The following is a 20,687-nucleotide window of genomic DNA, read 5'->3' on the forward strand; positions in this document are numbered from 1 at the left end:
AAAGCACATGTTAGCATAATATTGTTTTTTTTTGTATTTCTTTCTTTTTTTCCCCCCCACAGGTCCTCTCTTAAAATTACTAACAGAGATGGAATCTTAATTATTAAGGAATTTCTTAATCAATATATGTTTATCTTCTTACTTGGCTTGTTTTAATAATTACAAGTTTTGCGTGTGACTGTGAACAAATGTGTCCTGATTGGTTGGGTGAGTGGATGAGCGATTAGCTCCCTCTATTTGTAATATTTGCATATCGAATTGTGATTGGCCTGCAGGCATCTGCAAGACTGCTATAGTTTTTTTTTAAGATCCAGGTTAGGGGTCCGGAGGGAAGTCATTTTGTTTTCTGCTGATGTTGTGATGATGCAGTAAGTAAATCAGACTTTATACCAGATAAACCAGTTACTTGTTGAACTCTGTTGTCCTTCAATTTAAAATATACAAAATAATACACTATTGGTGATGTAGCGTCGTGTGTGTACAGGTCATGCTTCCATCACATGGAGCATCAGCAAAAATGTACTCACCCTGTTGCAATCGTGCTGATCGACCGCAGTTCGACACAGAGATGAATGCCCTTTATTTCTCTGCATAGAACAATGCCACATTTACCGTCGGATGTGTGGAAGCATTTTACCCCAGGCATTAAAGATGGAAAGACTGTGTACATGCGCAAACACTGTAGAAAGCCATATGTAAAGGATGCCACAAAGATGCAGCAGCATTTATCCAAATGCAACAACTTCACTCAAAGCTCACAGCAGTCAGCCCAGAGTTCCTCTGCTTCCATTCAAGAAGATGATGGTTCTCATTCAGCATCAGGCTCCTTATCATCAGCAACTCCTGGCCCACTTGGAAGGTTCTTTGATACAATGGATAACCATAGCCAGAAGAATGCAGATGAGTGCCTTGCTCGAGCTGTATATGCAACAGGCTCACCCCTCATGCTCACAGCCAATGTGTACTGGAAGAGATTTTTCAATGTTATTCGCCCTGCATACTGTCCTCCCACCAGACATGCTTTGTCTACTTATTTGCTGGAGGCTGAGTATAACAGAGTCCAAGGAAAGCTCAAAGAAACGATAGCGATAACGATAACGAAGAGCACAGACACGAAGGACAACAGACACACAGGCACATACATTGCTGATGAGCTGAAAGCGGTCATCAACGATCTTGGATCACAAAAGGTTTTTGCAGTAGTTACTGACAATGCTGCGAATATGAAGGCTGCTTGGGCTCAAGTGGAGGAGGCCTACCCTCATATTACGTCTATTGGGTGCGCAGCTCATGGGCTTAACCTGCTCCTCAAGGACATCATGGGTTTGAGAACCATGGAAGCACTGTACAAGAGAGCCAAGCAAGTTGTTAAGTATGTCAGGGGAAAACAGGTAGTTGCAGCAACCTACAACTCCAAGCAAATGACAAAGAGCAAGAACACCACACTGAAGCTGCCCAACAACACTAGATGGGGTGGTGTTGTCATAATGTACAACAGCCTTCTGGAGGGTAAGGAGTCGCTGCAAGAAATGGCAATATCCCAGTCTGGGGATATGGAAACCACCATCAAGAAAATACTGCTGGATGATGTGTTTTGGGAGAGTGGTTAGCAGCCTTAAACTACTCTCACCAGTAGCATCTGCAATTGCTCAGATTGAAGGAGATGACGCTGTCTTGTCAGATGTTCTCAGGCTTTTTACTGATTTAAAAGAACAAATCAGCATTGCCCTACCCACATCCCTGCTGCTCAAAGCAGAGGAGAAGGCAATTGTTCAATTCATACAGACGCGTCAAGAATTTTGTGTCAAGCCGATTCATGCTGCAGCATACATGCTGGACCCAAAGCATGTTGGGAGACCAATACTTTCTGGAGAACAGATCAACAGCGCTTAGTGTGATTTCTACCCTCTCACACCATCTCAATCTGGATGTGGGCAAAGTTCTGGGAAGTCTGGCAAAGTTCTCTACCAAGCAAGGTCTTTGGAATGGGGATGGGATATGGGAATCATGCAAGCATATCAGTGCACATACCTGGTGGAAGGGACTTCGATGCAATAGGTGACAGGGCCTCAGATGCACAGTGATACTCCAAATCCCACCTTCATCAGCGGCCTCTGAACGAAACTGGTCACTTTTTGGGAATACGCATACAAAGGTGCGCAACAGGCTGACTAACAAGAGAGTGGAGAAACTGGTGGCTATCCGGGCGAACCTACAACTTATTGAGCCAGATACAGAAGTGTCCACCACACAGCTAGACACTGACACAGAGGAGGAAATGGACACGTCAGAGCCAGAGAATCAGGAGGAGCAGAAGATTCAGAAGACTCAAAGGGACAAAATAAGGACAAATTACAGGCTAAATAAGCTGACGCTCTTTTTATTTTATTTTAGATGGGTCTTTTTTGTGGGGGTTCAATAAAGTTCAAAATTATAACCTAAATAAAGTTTTGAAAGCCTGTTTTTATTTGTATGGAACAGTATGTCTATTTTGACGACAAAGATAATATAAGGGTCAGAGACAAAAACCATCAGTGTGCAAAAAAACTCAAAATTCCCATAAATTCCCAAAAATTCCCATGGAAAGTTTCCTCTTTTAAAAATTCCCAGAATTTTGCAACCCTACCCTTAGCCCATTTTGTATCCATTCTGTCACTGCCCCTTTAATCCTATATGCTTCAATTTTGCTAACAAGTCTATCATGTGGTACTTTTATCAAACAGCCTTTGAAAGTCCATATACACATCAACCCTCTCTGTTACTTCAAAGAACTCAATCAATTTAGTCAAACACGATTTACCATCACCAAATCTGTGCTGGCTGTCATTTATTAACACGTTTTCCCAAGTGCCAATTAACTTTGTCTCTGATTATTGTCTCGAAGTTCCCCCACCACCGACGTTAGGCTGACTGGCATGCAGTTACCGGGTTTATCCCTCTCCCCTTTGTTTAAAAGGGGTATAACATATGCAAACATCCAGTCCTCTGGCGCTGTTCCTATATCTATGAGAATTAGAAGATTGTGGCCAGAGCCTCTGCTATCTCTACCCTTACTTCCCTCAGCAGACTAGGATGCATCCTATCTGGACTAGGTGACTTTTCTACTTTGAGCGCAGCCAACTTTTTAAGTACCTCCTCTTTATCTATTTTTATCCTATCCAATTTCTCTACTACCTCCTCCTTTACTGTGACATTGGCAGCATCCTCTTTAATGAAGACGACAGATGTAATGTACTTAATAAGTAGCTCAGCCATGCCCTCTACCTCCACAAGATCTCTTTTTTGGTCCCTAAATCAGCCCCACCCTACATGTTTATAAAAGACTTTTGGGTTCCATTTTATGTTACCTGCTAATCTATTCTTATACACTCTTTGCCTCTCATTCCTTTTTCAGTTCTCCTCTATTCTTTCTGTCTTCAGCTTGGTTCTCTACTGTATTGTGAGCCTAGCATTCATCATAAGCCTCCCTTTTTAGTTTCATTTTAATCTCTATATCTTTAGTTATCCAGGGAGCTCTAGCTGTGGATGCTCTTCCTTTCCTCCTCGTGAGAAGTCTGTACCCAAACTATCCTTTCTTTGAAGGCCTCCCATTGCTCATTTACAGTTTTATCTGTTAATCTTTGATTCCAAAACACCTGTGCCAGATCTGCTTTCAACTCATTGAAATTAGTCCTCCTCCAGTTGAGTATTTTCACATTTGATTGTTCCTCGTTCTTTTCCATAACCACTCTAAGCCTAATGATAGTGATCAGTGTTTCCCAAATGCTCCCCCACTGAAACATGCTCCACTTGCCCCACTTCATTCCCCAGAACTAGATCCAGCAATGCTTCCTTCCTCATTGGGCTGGAAACATACTGATCAAGCGTTCTCTTGTACGCATTTCAGGAATTCCTCCTCCTCTTTGCTCTTAACACTGTTATTTTCCCAGTCCATATTAGGATAATTGAAGTCCCCCATTATCACAACTCTATAGTTCTTGTGTCTTTTGAAATCTGTCTGCAAGTTTGCTCTCTACGTCCTTCCTACTACTTGGTGGCCTATAGTATACACCCAGCAGCGTAATAGCTCCTCTACGGTTCCTTAATTCTAACCAAAGAGATTCTGTCTTTGAAGTACATCATCCCTTTCCAGTGCTGTAACAGTATCTTTGCTCAATACTGCCCCTGCCTTTTTTTCCTTCCATATCTTTTCTGAATACCCTGCAGCCAGGAATATCAAGTGCCCATTCCTCCTCGTTTGAGCCAGGTCTCCGTTATTGCCACTACACCATAATCCCATGTGGTAATTTGTGCTTACAGTTTGACATGAATCTTGTCATTCATGCGGAAAGACTTATGAAATAATACTGGGCAGCCTGCTGGTGGCGCTGTCCAGGGAGAGTATAAATACTCAGGCATGGGCCCAGCTTGCTCAGGACATTCTTTAACAGGAACTAGTGAAGGACACAACTAGATCTCCAAGTTGAAAAACAGTTGATTAAAGCCTTGTTTAATACTCAGACCAAGTGCCTAGTAGTTTTCTTACGTCACAGTTCACCAACCTTATTTACCACATTCTGTTCATTTATGCACATGTACTCCAAACCCATCCTAGCCTGCCTTGCATTTCCCCAGTGTCCGATCCCTCTCATTTCTGAAATACTCTTTTTCTAATGCTGTTTGCCTTTCCCTGTTTGTTGCTCCTCCCCAATGCTTCATGCTGGCACCTCTCCCCCTGCTAAATTAGTTTAAACCCTCCACCACAGCACTAGTTAACCTCCCCGCAAGGACATTGGTCGCAGCCCTGTTGAGGTGGAACCTGTCCATCTTGTACAGGTACTTCCTGCCCCAGGTATATGAAGCCCTCCCTCCTGCACCATTTTTCCAACCGTGCATTAACCTGCCTTATCTTATTGCTCCTATACTCACTTGCATGTGGCACTGGGAGAAAAATATGGAAGAAAGTTGTTGGTTGTTGATAGTTAAACTCAAACTTTACAAGAAATCATTAATTGTAAGGCAATTCTCTGACCACTTTTCAGAAAACTGTCTGGAATGTTACTGTCCTATGCTAGGGAATTTTAGACGCCCAACATTGTCACTAACCACTTTAATGTATGCTGACAATTCACACAAACCAAACTCCACCATTTTAGTCACGCAATATATCTAAGTAAATTAGTTAGCTTTCGCTTGTCAAACCTCAAGAACTTTTACTATCATTCCACAACTTTTGTAAAATGCCATACTGCTCAGTGCAACACTTTTGCTAAGTATTTGAAAGATATTAATTCAAAAAAGGAACATTACCGAGTCCAAATATTATGTAATGTGATTTCCCATTATTTTACCTGCTCCAGGATAAAAGATACAGTTTCAAGCACCAAGCGGAGATCTTGTTTTTCCAGAGAAAGTGCTGCTTGAAGTTTTTCTTTCTCTTCTTCATTAAATGAATGTTCATCCTAAAATAGTAATTGATTAGTACTGTACCAATGACCAATGCAAGAGTTTCTAATCAGCACTGTAGAAAGACAACTAAGAAAGGAGTTTTAACATACCAGTAATTGTAAAAACAGTTAGCTTTGAGGGTAGCTCATTACATTCCAAGATTGCTCTTATAAAGTTAACTTCTTCCACCCAAACCAAAATAAGGTTGTAAACAAGGTTTAATTTTAACAGACTGACAGTTTAGAGGTTCTTTGATGTGAATTGCCAATTTGAGACCAGACCAGTTCAGTGTACATTTACATTTATTTTAATTATTAGTTGAATTACAAGTGTAAAATAAACAATTTAATTATGAAAAAAGAAACCCCATGTATATACTGATGAAAAATGCAATGCCAAATAAATTGAAATCTACAAGTTAAAGTTAAAGGTTGGGCAGTTTAGAATGTAACTATAGAGTTCTGATACAAGGTCATCGACCTGAAACGTTAACTGTTTCTCTCTTCACAGATGCTGCCTGACCTGCTGAGTGCTTCCAGCATTTTGTTTTTATTATAGACTTGGGGCTAAAAATTGAGTAGCGCCCCAAAGGCTAACTTCGCCAGAGCACTACTTTTAGCGTCCTGGAAAAATTAGCGACACCGCGATGGAAATTGAGTGGTAGCGCCCCAAGAGGGAAGCAGGGCGCTACTGGAAGCACCCGGCATCCCTCTTGGGGCGCTGCGATTGAATAGCGTGGCGCTACGTGTCACGGTACTGTAGGTCTTCCTCCCCTTCTTAAAAGGGGAGGGACCTTGTGCAGCACGACCCGGAGCCCAGCTGGGCCCCCGGGGATAGGGAGTACCGGAAAAAGAGCCCGGCACGCAAGAGAAGTGCCGGGCTCTTGGAGCGCAGCCAGCACTCCACGGGGGAGGTGGTTCAGGAGGCCGGGGACAGGAGCGCAGGCAGGCGGCCAGCAACAAAAATGGCCGCCCTGCACCTCGCCTTTAAATTGTGCCTCCCCGGCCACAGGTAGGCCCCCCTGACCCCGTCAGACATAGCGTCCGGTGGTAAGTTAGGGGGCACTCCCGAACATTGCGGCCGGGGCGCTGCGTCATCGCCGCTGGCGCAGCACCGCGGGGCGCTACCGGTTACCGCCGCCGCTAACCTCCCGCTGAATTTTGCGGGAGGCATGGGCGGTGCCGCGCCCAGGCGCTAATTGCTTTGCGCCCCGTTATCGCCCTCTTAGGGTGCTAAAGGGAGGAGCAAAGCAAGCAAATTTTTCCCCCTTGGCACCTTATTTGCAGATCAATATACATAGAAAAATAAAGCTGGTTTAATGAACTATTTAAATTCACTAGCAGTGGGAATGTTGGGTTTTACACATGAAGCCACAGCTCCAACTAGCAATGGAGAAAAAGGACAGATCGGTTCCACACGCACAAAGCTGGGGAGTTTACACAAAATCATCCATTGTGCCGGGTGGGATTAATGCATGCTTTCTAAATTTAAATAGGCAGCACACAAAAGTAACCCATTTGTAAAGAGATCCAATATTTCTCAAAACATGACATTAAAATTCATGACTGCAATATAATTTAGTTGCCTCATTTAAATAGCCTGTTATTATTATATGTAAAATAAACATGACTACTATGTTTTCCATCAAGTACCTTCAAGTGAAGCTTCTGAAGAATGCGAGACAGCAGCCGTGGAAATTTACCGGTGTCAATTCCATTGATCAACACTACAGCTTGCTTTATGCTGTTCAAAGAGAAAATGAATCAGATGAGTAACTTTATTCAGAGTCTGTATAATTTTAAAAGGCAGGCTTCAGCATCAAATCCAGGCTCAGAGTTTGGTTCAGTATTAAGGAAATGCTGTACTGTCAAAGGTACAGTTTGAGGGGGTACTGCATTTCCAAAGATGCCATCTTTCAATAACCCATTAAACTGAAGTCTCAGCTGCCTGCTCAGTGAACATTTATCCAAATCATACTGAAACAGTGTGCTTCAGGGGTACTCAATTAATCTAACTTGAGGCCCAGTAACTAAAATTATAAGTGAGCCTGGGATCTGGGTGTAACAGATCTTCCCCGATAGCAATATTTAAAGAGCAGCGAATTCTCCCAGTGTCCTGCCCAACATTTCTCCCTCAACCAATACTTATTGTCTCTTTCACTTCTTTTGTTCGATCGCAGCCCTGCCTTCAAAACTGGAAAGAAAAGAAAATAGTTCGAAGAAGGGTTTCGACCCGAAACGTCAACTCAAATTTCTCTCCACGGATGTTGCCTGACCTGTTGAGTTTTTCCAGCAATTTCTGTTGTTATTTCCAGTATCTGGCTATTCATTTGCAGTTTGTGGACCTTCCGGTGTGCAAGGTTAGCTGTTGTGTTTGTTTACATAATAGTGACTACAATTCAAAAAGTGAGTCATTGGCTGTGAAGCACTTGGAACATCCCGAGGACATAAGATGCTACAGTATATAAATGGAAGTTTAAAAAAAGTAGCAGTGAACATCTATCCAAATCATACTGAAACAGTTTGCTTCAGGGGTACTCAATTAATCTAACTTGAGGTTCAGTAACTAAAAATAAGCGAGCCTGGGATCTGCAGTCCAAGAATTTAATCTTACTCCCTAAATTCTTTGACAGTTGTAAAAGGAGAGATACAATAATACTACAGTATCTGTCACTGTATCCAACACTACCAAGGAATTTAATTCACTTTATTAAAAAGAAGTTTACAAACTTATGTCATACCACTCCTTTCAGCTTTTCTGATTAAAAGAGTGTCAGACTGGATGCTCATCAAACTGGGTAGCATCTCACATCCCACACCATGGGGTAATTAACAAGAGCTCTTTCAGACACATCAAAAAGATGATATAGGTAGACTATCCTTTATCCGAAAACCTCGGGACCAGCCGTGTTTCGGTTTTCGGAAAATTTCGGATTTCAGAAGGTATTTTATAAGACTGGGAAATTTGTCGGGGGTAGGGGTTGGGGGTGGGGGTCGGCAGGGGGTCGGGGGTGGGGGTCGGCGTCGTGCGCACGACTTACGCTGAACGAAAAAACTTTCGGTTTTTAGAGGTTTTCGGAAGTTCGGATAAAGGATAGTCTACCTGTACTTTGTTTTCTTCCTATTAGATTTCATTCACGTGAATTTTCATTGCTTAAATTTCATTGTGACAATAGCGGTTTACGTGAAAATACTGATTCGCATTTTGACTTATAACATCAGTAGCCAATATTTTGACAACTTGTCTGCATAGGTTTCCATTTATTGTTTTATTTGTTCATCTATCAAGTACTATACAACACCTAAACGGCCCTACCCGAAGTCACAACTGACATCCTCTGTGATTATGATCATGGTACATTATCTCGCCTCGTCCTCTCGGCAGCCTTAGACAGTCATGCACACCATCCTCCTCCAATGCCTCTCTTTCGTTGTCCAGTTCAATGAGAAGGCCCTCGCTTGGTGCCACTTGTATCTCCCCAATTGTAGCCAGAGTATCTCCAGCACTGTCTCCTCATCCTGCACCTACATCGTTATATTCGGAGACCTCCAAGGATCTGCCCTTCACCGCCTACTCCTCTACATGCTGGCTCTTAATGGCATCTTCCCCAGACGTGGAGTCCACTTCCACATAAACATTGACAACGCCCAGCTCTACCTCTCCACCACTTCTTTTCACCCCACCCCCCACCCACCTACCTCTGCGATCTGCTCACGCCTGTTCAAAGTGGTGCAGGCAGCATGCAAAATTTGTGCTGACTCTCAACAGGCAGTGCATTCTAAATCCTAACCACTCATTGCGTAAAAGGTTTTTCCCTCATGTCACCTCTGGTTCTTTTGCCAATCACCTTAAATCTGTGCCCTCTGATTATCAGCCATTGCAAACAGTTTCTCTTTATTTACTCTATCTAAATGCTTCATGATTTTAAACACTTCTATCAAATCTCTTTACCTTCTCTGCTCCAAGGAGAACCACCCCAGCTTCTTTAGTCTATCCACGTAACTGTATTCCCTCATTCCTAAAACCACTCACTAACATAATTCCCTTTCTCTTGCATACAAAGGTGGCACACAACAGACGTGAGCAGCAGCAGACGGGTGGAGGGGAAGCCCATCTTTAGAACCTCACTGAGCTGGAGGAGACAGTGCTGGAGATCATGGGAGGGCAGTCAGTGAGGCCGTGGTGAATGGCGAGGTTGAAAGCAATGCTGATGATGGTATGCTCATACCTAATCCTTCTTCTCACATCCCACTTCCCCCTCATCCCACAATCTCTTCTCACTTACAAGATGCTAATGGTGCAACAATGCACATCTTGCTTTTCCCCCTCCCCTCGCCACAACCCGGCCCTTGCGCCTTTCAGATACCTAAGAACTGCCACAAGCCCAGTCTGTCCCCAACGTTGTGGAGGAGGAGAGTGAAGGAGAAGAGGCACCATCACTCGATCTGATACTCCCAGGCACCAGCTCAGAAAATGGCACTGTGCATACTTTAGAGGGTAGTACAGAGGCAGGATCTGTATGTGGTGAGTCACTGGGCACGAGTTGGCTGCAGCCAGGGCAGGGGAAAAGGGTAGCTCAGGTCCCAGCTCCCCAGAGGGCGAGTTCACCAGAGTTCTGCTGCACAGGACTCAGATGAGGACATCAATGGGATGGCTTACAGAAGAAGGGTAATGGGCATGCGCACACAAATGCTTGGTGCAATGGCAAGCCTGCCAAAGAGCCTCGTCAGCGTCAAGGAGCATGGAGGACTCCGGCTCCAACACGAGCCTTTGCGCGAAGCTTCAAGCCCATGATTTCCAGGATGGAAAAAATGGGCAACTCCAGTAGGACACTGTGGACCCAACCTTGATGCTGGGTGTGATGGGCGATATTGCAGCTTCCATTGCAGCACAAACAGAAGCGATCCAACGTACGAGTGGTGCGGTGGAAGCTCAGACTGCTCTCATGCAGTCTCAGGTTACTGCCGCACAAGCGCAGACTGATGCCATCATGGCTGGGTTTACGAGTGTGGAAAGGAGCTTGCAGGATCTCAGAGCAGTCCAGCAATCTGTGCCCCAACATAGAACGGTAGCATAATGGTTATGTTACTGGACTAGTAATCCAGACCGGACTAATGATCTGGAGACTTGAATTCAAATCCCACCATGGCAGCTGGGGAATTTCAATTCAGTTAATTAATTAAATCTGGAATAAAAAGCTAGCATTAAACTATCGGATTGTCATAAAAACCCATCACTAATGTCATTTAGGGAAGGAAATCTGCCACCCTTACCCGGACTGGCCTAAATGTTACTCCAGACCTACAGCAATGTGGTTGAATCTTAAATGCCTGCTGAAATGGCCTAGCAAGCTACTCAGTTGTAAAAGACCACTACGGTAAAAAACAAGAAGAATAAAACCGGATAGACCACCCGGCACCGGCTACGGACACGACAACGGTACACCCAGCCCAGTCGATCCTGCAAAGTCCTCCTCACCAACATCGGGGGATGTCAAAATTGGGCAGCAACAGCCTGACATAGTCATACTTACAGAATCATGCCTTTCTGACAACATCCCAGACGCCGCCATCCCCATGGGTGGCGGCACAGTGGTATACAGTTGGGAAGGAGTGGCCCTGGGAGTCCTCAACATTGACTCCGGACCCCATTGCTTCAGGTCAAGCGTGGGCAAGGAAACCTCCTGCTGATTACCGCCCTCCCTCAGATGATAAATCAGTACTCCTCCATGTTGAACACCACTTGGAAGAGGCACTGAGAGTAGCAAGGGCACAGAATATACTCTGGGTGGGGGAGTTCAATGTCCTTCACCAAGAGTGGTTCGGTAGCATCACTACTGACCGAGCTGGCCAACTCCTGAAGCTGCCAGTCTGGGCCTGCGACAGGTGGTAAGAGAACCAACATGAAGGAAAAACCTACTTGAACTCGTCCTCACCAACCTGTCGCAGATGCATCTGTCCATGACAGTATTGGTAGCAGTGACCACCGCAGTGTCATTGTGGAGACGAAGTCTCGTCTTCACACTGAGGACATCGTGTTGTGTGGCACTACCACTGTGCTAAATGGGATAGATTCAGAACAGATCTAGCAGCTCAAAACTGGGCATCCATGAGGTGCTGTGGGCCATCAGCAGCAGTAGAATTGTATTCCATCAAAATCTGTAACTACATGGCCCGGCATATCCCTCACTACCATTACCATCAAGCCAGGGACCAACCCTGGTTCAGTAAGAGTGTAGAAGAGCATGCTAGGAGCAGCACCAGGCATACCTAAAAAATGGTGCCAACTTGGGGAAGCTGCAACACAGGATTACATGCATGCTAAAAATCAGAAGATGCACACTATAGACAGAGCTAAGCGATCCCACAATGAACGCATCAGATCAAAGCTCTGCAGTCTTGCCACATCCAGTCGTGACTGGTGGTGGACAATTAAACAACAAACGGGAGGAGGAGCTCCATGAATATCCCCATCCTCAATGATGGCGGAGTCCAGCACATGAGTGCAAAAGACAAGGCTGAAACGTTTGCAACCATCTTCAGCCATAAGTGCCGAGTGGATGATCCATATTGGCCTCCTCCTGAGGTTCCCATCACCACAGAAGCTAGTCTTCAGCCAATTCGATTCACTCCACTTGATAGCAAGAAACTGCTGAACACACTGGATACAGCAAAGGCTGTGGGCTTCAGCAACATCCTGGGACTTGTGCTCCAGAACTAGCCAAGCTGTTCCAGTACAGCTACAACATTGGCATCTATCCAAAAATGTGGAAAACTGCCCAGGTATGTCCTGTCCACAAAAAGCAGGACAAATCCAATCTGGCCAAATACTGCCCTATCAGTCTACTCTCAATCATCAGCAAAGTGATGGAAGGCATCGTCGACAGTGTTATCAAGCGGCACTTACTCACCAATAACCTGCTCAGTTTGTGTTCTGCCAGGACCGCTCGGCTCCAGACCTTATTACAGCCTTGGTTCAAACATGGACAAAAGAGCTGAATTCCAGAGGTGAGAGGAGGGTGACTGCCCTTGACATCATAGAAAACATCGAAGATAGGAGCAGGAGTAGGCCATTTGGCCCCTCGAGCCTGTTCCGCCACTTAATGAGATCATGGCTGATCATCCAAATTCAGTACCCTGTCCCTGCTTTCTCCCCACTTTCTCCCCATATCCCTTGATCCCTTTAGCCTTAAGAAATATATCTAACTCCTTCTTGAATATATTAATGAATTGGCCTCAACTGCCTTCTGTGGTAGAGAATTCCACAGGTTCACCACTCTGGGTGAAGAAATTCCTCCTCATTTCAGTCCTAAATGGCTTACCCCTTATCCTTAGACTGTGACCCCTGGTTCTGGGCTCCCCCGCCATCGGGAACATCCTTCCTGCATCTAGTCTGTCTAGTCCTGTTAGAATTTTATAAGTTTCAATGAGATCCCCTCTCATTCTTCTATACTCTAGCGAATATAAGCCCAATCGACCCAATCTCTCTTCATACATCATTCCTGCCATCCCAGGTATCAGCCTGGTGAATCTTCATTTCACTCCCTCTATGGCAAGAACATCCTTCCTCAGATAAGGCCACCAAAATTGCACACAATACTCAAGGTGTGGTCACACCAAGGCCCCGTACAACTGCAGCAAGACATCCTTGCTCCTGTACTTGAAGGCCAACATACCATTTGCCTTCTTAACCGCCCGTTGCACCTGCATGCTTACCTTCAGCGACTGGTGCACAAGGACACCCAATCTCATTGCACTTCCCCTTTTCCCAATCTATTGCCATTCAGATAATAATCTGCCTTCCTGTTTTTGCCACCAAAGTGGATAACCTCGCATTTATCCACATTATACTGCATCTGCCATATCACCCAACCTGTCCAAATCATACTGGAGCTTCTCTGCATCCTCCTCACAGCACACACGCCCACCCAGCTTGGTCTCATCTGCAAACTTGGGGATATTACATCCAGTTCCCTCGTCTAGATCATTAATATATAGTGAATAACTGGGGTCCTAGCACTGATCCCTGCGGTACCCCACTAGTCACTGCCTGCCACTGGGAAAAAGACCCGTTTATTCCAACTCTTTGCTTCCTGTCTGCCAAACAGTTCTCTATCCAAGTCAGTACCTTACCCCCAATCCCATATGCTTTAACTTTGTGCGCTAATCTCTTATGCGGGCCATCATCGAAAGCCTTCTGAAAGTCCAAATACACCACATCCACTGGTTCTCCCTTATCTACTCTATCAGTTACATAAGAACATAAAGAAATAGGAGCAGGAGTAGGCCAATCGGCCCCTCGAGCCTGCTCCGCCATTCAATAAGATCATGGCTGATCTGATTCTAACCGCCAATCTACTATTACAGAACCATCTCCTGAATCTAACAGAATTAGACACACGAAATAGAAGCAGGATCAGGCTACATGGCCCCTAGGCCCGCTCCGCTACCCACAGGGCCATGACTGATCCGAACCTAGACTCATGTCCAAATTCCTGCCCGTTCCCCGTAACCCTTTATTCCTTTTACTTCTAGGAAACTGTCTATTTCTGTTTTAAATTTATGTAATGATGTAGCTTCTACAGCACCTCGATGGTCTGCTCAATGAGGTTCCTCATGGCAGCATGGCTCTCATTATATGAGTTGCTATAATTTTCCAATCTTCCTTAGATGCGGGGGAGGTGCCCGAGGATTGGAAAGTGGCAAATGTGACACCATTGTTTAAGAAAGGGTGCAAGGACAATCCTAGTAACTACAGGCAGTCAGTTTATCAGTGGTGGGTAAAGTTTAAAAACAAAACAAAAAACAAGGAAAAAGTTAACGGACACTTGGAGAGGTTTAAGCTAATTAAGGAGAGCCAACACGGATTTGTAAAAGGCAGATCGTGTTTGACTAATCTAATTGAATTTTTTGATTAAGTAACAGGGAGGATTGATGAAGGGAATGCAATGGATGTTGTCGACATGGATTTTAGGAAGGCACTTGATAAAGTACCACATAGAAAGCTGGTTAACAAAATTGAGGCTCATGGAATAGGTGGGTCAGTGGCAGCTTGGATAAGGACTTGGCTTAATGACAGAAAACAGCGAGTTGTGGTAAATGGCTATTTTTCAGACAGGAGGATGGTAAACAGTGGTGCTCCCCAAGGGTCAGTGCTGGGGCCACTGCTTTTTTTGATATAGATATATATATATAAATGACCTGGATATTGGAATAGAGTAGAATTTCTAAATTTGCCGATGACACCAAACTTGGGGGTGTGGCAAACAGTGAGGATGATACCAATCAACTGCAACAAGACATAGAAAGGCTAGCAGAATGGGCAGACAAGTGGCAGATGGAATTTAATAGAGAAGTGTGAGGTGATGCATTTTGGCAGAAGGAACAGGGAGAGGCAATATACACTTAATGGCATAGTTTTAAAGGGTGTGCAGGGTCAGAGGGACCTGGGAGTTAATGTACATAGGTTCCTGAAGGTGGCAGGACATATTGAGAGAGTGGTTAACAAATCATATGGGATCTTGGGCTTCATAAATTGAGGTATTGAGTACAAAAGTAGAGATGTTATACTGAACCTTTATAAAGCGCTGGTTAGGCCACAACTGGAGTATTGCATCCAGTTCTGGTCACCACACTTTAGGAAGGATGTGAAGGGACTTGAGAGGGTGCAGAGGAGATTTACCAGAATGGTTCTGGGGATGGGGGATCTTAGCTACAAGAACAGGTTGGAGAAGCTGAATTTGTTTTCATTAGAGCAAAGGAGGTTAAAGGGTGATTTGATAGGGGTGTACAAGATTATGATGGGTTTGGATAGGCTAGACGGGGAAAGGCTGTTCCCACTAGTTGATGGTACAAGGACTAGGGGACACAGATTTAAAGTTTTGGGCAAGAGATACAGCGGGGATGTGAGGGAAAACTTTTTTACGCAGCAAGTGGCGAGTACCTGGAACTCACTGCCGATGGAAGTGGTGGAAGCGGAGACACTCAATGTTCTCAAGGGGAGATTGGATAGGTACTTGAGGGAAATAAAGTTGCAGGGCTACGTGGATAGAGCAGGGCAATGGGACTGACTGGATTACGCGACAGAGAGCCGGCACGGACTAGATGGGCCGAATGGCCTCCTTCTGTGCCGTTATGACTAGTGGTGGGGTTGCAGAGGGGAGTAATCAGCCAGGTGTAGAGCGGATAGTCTTTGTCTCTGAGCATCCACACTCTGGTTTGGCGTGGTGTCTGGAAATTGCTGGCACACCGGACTGGCGCAGGATAAACACAGCATGACTGCTGCTAGGATACCGGGCATTCACCATGATGTGCTGGGTGTGGTCGCACACCAACTGCACATTAAGTGAGTGGATTGATATGCGGTGCCTGCAAAGCCACATGTGTGCAGTCGGTGGCGCCCTGCACCATGATGAAGCCCGATACACTGGCAAAGCCACATGTGCGCTCCTCTTGCTTCTCTCCGTTCAGAGAGAAGACAATGAAATTCCTTCTCCTGAAGTAGAGAGCCTCTGTGATCTCCCGAACGCAGCGATGAACAGCAAACTGGGAGATGTTAGCTATGCCTCCTGCTCCAGACTGGAAGGACCCGGTGGCGTAAAAATTGAGGGCTACGATAACCTTGAGGGGCACTGGCAGTGCCGTCGTCGCCCTGCTCAGTGGCTGCAGGTTTGGTTCCAGGAAATGGCAGAGTTCTGTGACCAGCTCCTTGGTGAAGGGGAGCCTCCGAATACACTGCTCCTGGCTTAAGTGCAGGTAGGAGAAGTGTTCTCGGAAGACCCCAGGTGGGTAAGGACTCCTGCCGAGAGCCCTCTAGCCCCTCCTCCTCCTCCCTCTGCAAGCAGCTAATCTTCTTGGCTGTCTCTACTCCATCTCCCTGTCATGCTCCAGCGCGAGTGGGACTGCAAGTAGAGCCCCCTAACTGAGAAAGTGGTGTGAGCAGAATCCTTTAAATGAGAAGCAAGGCCTTCTCCACTTGCAGCAATACTCCCCGTCACCTCACCAACTTTAAACTGTAGAAAGCTCCAAACAGTTGCACACACTTACGAAGAGGCAGTACAAATCAAAAAGCAAGTCAGCTGCAAGTTGTTGCTGATCCCTTTAAATAGTGCTGGTGGGGGCTCCTTCCTGTTGTTGAACGCATGTTCAGCTGTTCGTGATTTGGAGAGGGCGTTGAATGGAGTGGCGACGTCAAAAATGGCAGGTCGTGTGTCGTTGCTATTTTCCTAGCAAGCGCAGGTGACAGCCGTACTTCCGGCCTGCCCAAAATGGCAGCCACCGCGGGACGTGCCAGAAGTGGGCAGAAATGAGGTAGCCGCCATTTTTTTCACTAAAACCGTCTATCAGCCGGCGCTAAGGTGCCGAATTTCACGACCGCAGTCTTTTATAAGCCACAATTTCCTTCAGCGAAATAGTGGGAAGAATAAAGCGATCTTCTTCAGCCCCTGCCAGTAAAGCTACCAATTTCCAACCCTCTCCCCTGTTTCAGGCTGAACCAGACTGTTTGCAACCTTGGCATCCTAGTCGACTCCATCCTCATATTCTCCATCACAGAGACCACCAACTTGCATTGCCATAACATCACCTGCCTCTGTCCCTGCCTCAGCCAATCTGCCGCTGAAACCCTTATCCATGTTATATAAATGCTGAACGCCAACTCTCCAACACCTCCTCCTACCTCCACCTGGACCATGACCCCACTAGCAAACATCAAACCACCGTTTCCAAGACCGTCGCTGACCTGATCTCCTCTGGAGATCTTCCCCCCGCTGCCACCAACCTCATAGTTCCCCAACCCCGCACAGCCCGCTTCTACCGCCTTCCCAAGATCCACAAACAGGACTGCCCTGGTAGACCCATCATTTCAGCCTGTTCTTGCCCCACAGAACTTATCTCTTCCTATCTCGACTCTATCTTTTCTCCCCTTGTCCAGTCTCTTCCCACCTACATCCGCAACTCTTCTGACGCCCTCCGCCACTTTAACAGTTTCCTGGCCCCAACCGTCTCCTTTTCACCATGGACATACAATCCCTCTACACCTCCATCCCCCACCAGGATGGCCTGAGGGCACTCCGCTTCTTCCTTGAACAGAGGCCCAACCTGTCCCCATCCACCACCACCCTCCTCCGCCTGGCTGAACTTGTTCTCACATTGAACAACTTCTCCTTTGACTCCACTCATTTCCTCCAAATTAAAGGTGTTGCTATGGGTACCCGCATGGGTCCTAGCTATGCCTGCCTTTTCGTGGGATACGTGGAACACTCTTTGTTCCAGCCTTACTCGGGTCCCCTCCCTAACCTCTTTTTCCGGTACATTGAAGACTGTATCGGTGCCGTTTTCTGCTCTCGCCCTGAACTAGACAATTTCATTCACTTTGCCTCCAATTTCCACCCTTCCCTCACCTTCACATTGTCCATCTCCGACTCTTCCCTTCCTCGACTTCTCCGTCTCCATCTCTGGGGATAGGTTATTAACCAACATTCACTACAAGCCCACTGACTCCCACCCCGCCTTCTGTAAGGACTCTATTCCATTCTCCCAGTTTCTCCATCTCCGTCGCATCTGCTCCGACGATGCCACCTTCCACACCAGTGCTTCCGACATGTCTTCCTTTTTCCTCAACCGAGGATTCCCCTCTACCGTGGTTGACACGGCCCTCGACCGTGTCCGTTCTATCTCCCGCACTTCTGCCCTCACCCCTGCCCCTCCCTCCCGGAACCACGATAGGGTTCCCCTTGTCCTCACCTTTCACCCCACCAGCCTCCACATTCAACGGATCATCCTCCGCCATTTCCACTACCTCCAAAGTGATCCCACCAACAAGCGCATCTTCCCCTCCCCTCCCAGCATTCCATAGGGACCGCTCCCACCGAGACACCCTAGTCCACTCCTCTATCACCCCCAGCAACCCTTCCCGTGCAAGCACAGGAGATGCAACACCTGCCCAAATAGCTCCCCCCTTCCCACTGGCCAGGGCCCCAAACACCCCTTCCAGGTGAAACAGCGATTTACTTGTACTTCTTGCAATCTAGTATACTGTATTCGCTGCACACGATGTGGTCTCCTCTACATTGGGGAGACCAAGCGCAGATTGGGTGACCGCTTTGCGGAACACCTCCGTTCAGTCCGTAAGGGTGACCCCGAGCTTCCGGTCGCCTGTCATTTCAATTCACCGTTCCATTCCCACTCAGACCTCACCATCTGCGGCCTCTTGCATTGTTCCACAGAAGCTCAGCGTAAACTCGAGGAACAGCACCTCATCTTCCGATTAGGCACTTTATTGAGTTCAACAATTTCAGATCATAATCTCGGCCCCTATTGTTTTTTCATCCACACTTTTGGTTTGTGCCTTTTCCTTTTTTTTCCTCTCTCCCACATGGCAGCTGTCTTTCACTCTGCCAGCGCATTTCACACTTCATCTAGAGCCATTGTTTCTTTCTTTACCTGACCTATTACTATCGCGTCTCACCTTGAATATCTCTTAATGTCTCTTCTTTCATCCCCTCCCCCATTTCCCAGCCCCCAAACTACCTTTTAATCTTTTCATTTTCTGCCTTTTTTTCCCTCAGTTCGGTAGAAGGGTTTCGACCCGAAACGTTGACTATGTTTCTCTCTCCACGGATGTTGCCTGGCCTGCTGAGTTTTTCTAGCGTCTTGTTGTTATTTATTATATAAATGCAAATTGCTGTTGTTTAATAAACGGCCGAGAAACACTTCTGATCTCCAGAGCAGGTTTCAGTATGCAAAGTGCAGAGCTTTTACAAAAGTAAAATAACATAAAAGTGTTCTAAACTCCCGCTTGTATTTCCTTTTACCTCTGGGTTTCTTTGACAATTGCGGCCATCCTGGTGGTGAGCCTGGTGTCAACAGTCAGTCACTCTGCAACGCTCGCGGGGCTCCGTCACTCACTCTCCGAGCTCTAGGGCTCGCACGGTTCCGTCACTCACTCTCCGAGCTCCACGCTCGGTCACGAGCTTCTATTTTGCTTCCGGTCCGTGTTCCGAAATCACGTGATCGATCAGCTGTGCCGCCGCAATGGCGACGGAAGCCGGGGAGGCTTAGATTTACACAAAAAGTGAAGCCGCGCAGAGTTAACACAAGGACGAGTGGACAAGTCATTTTTTTGTTTTTAAGAGCGGTGTTGCTTTCATTTACTGTACACTTGCACTTATGGGCTGGTGGCTAATATGTTTTACTTTCAAAAAAACAGAAATGCTGGAAATACTCAGCAGTAATGCCAACCCCAACTTCTCATAAATCAAGAGACAAAGGGGGAAAAATTCGGTTGAGGGGCGCTAACAGGGCGCTAGGAACTTAACGCCACTCGCACGGCGATTTTAGCGCTGCTCGCAAATTAATCAGTCGTTTTGCGGCGGCGCTAAATACTACCGCCACAATCTCCTGCACCTGCAGATCGTGACATCCGTCGAGCGTGCAATGCCCCGGTAGCGCCCCGGTCCGGCTGTTGAGTCGCTCCCCCTGCTTTACCACCTGCTGCTAGGAACGACAGGTAGAGGGGAACGTTTTCAAGTCGGGAAGGGACTGGGGGAGCGCTTTTAAAAGGCAGGTGCTTTCTGCCTTTTCTTGTCGGTGAAATTTTTGGAACACACAGGTTGAGAGGGAGAGGGATGTCTGAAGAGATTCGACGCTGTCCGAAGGAGTTTTGGGTCCTAAGAACCACTTTGGAGGTTCCTAAACTCCAAGCTCTTTCCCTGGGCCTATCCATTAGTGCTTCCAACACAATTGCTTCAGAGGTCTCTCCAGGCCAAGATTCAAGGCTGCAATGAGCAGGGTGTAGCTGGCCAGCAAGATGGCCCTCCCCTTTAAGAACTGGACGGCGCCAGTGTGTCTGGCTTCCATGGTAACTGACATCGCCTGAGCTTCGGTAGCGTTCTGAGGTAACGCCTCGCTCCCCAACGTTTTGCAGTCGGAGGCGATAATTAGCGCCGGGCGCTAAACTTTGTACCTGGCCAATATTAGCGCCCCAAAATGGCCGATACCCAATTTTTCTGCCAAAATCTTAAAAATCATGAAATTTGGTATAGAAATCCTGAGTTGTTATTTTTTTCCCGACCCGACCCGACCCCTTGCTGACCTTTGCTCCCGAACAGGAAGTGCATTCAGCTGTCACTGATTACTGACTTCTGTAAGAATATAATGACGTAAGAAATAGAAGCAGGAGTAGGTGGATCAGTGGCTCCGCTATCGCATCACTCACATGAGCTTGAGACCGAGCTTCAGACACTGTGACACATCAGGGAG

General features: G+C 46.4%; 1 protein-coding gene across 6 annotated transcripts in view; it reads right to left on the minus strand.

The window, feature by feature from the left end:
• commd10 (COMM domain containing 10) overlaps positions 1-19,461 on the minus strand; it is a 119,378-nt gene extending 99,917 nt beyond the window's left edge. For 3 of the 6 annotated variants that reach the window (XR_015078234.1, XM_085987050.1, XM_085987057.1), the window contains exons 1-3: positions 19,241-19,457; positions 7,080-7,170; positions 5,331-5,441 (exon numbers count right to left, since the gene is read on the minus strand). Coding sequence is in view for 4 of the 6 variants with exons in the window: in XM_085987050.1 (XP_085843176.1) it covers positions 5,331-5,441; positions 7,080-7,170; positions 19,241-19,269 (231 nt within the window). In the remaining 2 variants the exon portion in view is untranslated. Of the gene's footprint in view, positions 1-5,330; positions 5,442-7,079; positions 7,171-19,240 lie in introns of all 6 variants that reach the window. The other 3 variants (XM_085987053.1, XM_085987061.1, XR_015078233.1) reach the window with 2 other exon arrangements.
• Positions 19,462-20,687: the final 1,226 nt, after the last annotated feature.

The sequence above is a fragment of the Somniosus microcephalus genome, chromosome 1 (assembly GCF_052327205.1).
Source record: "Somniosus microcephalus isolate GS21.2 chromosome 1, FLI_Smic_1.0, whole genome shotgun sequence".
Lineage (NCBI taxonomy): Eukaryota > Metazoa > Chordata > Chondrichthyes > Squaliformes > Somniosidae > Somniosus > Somniosus microcephalus.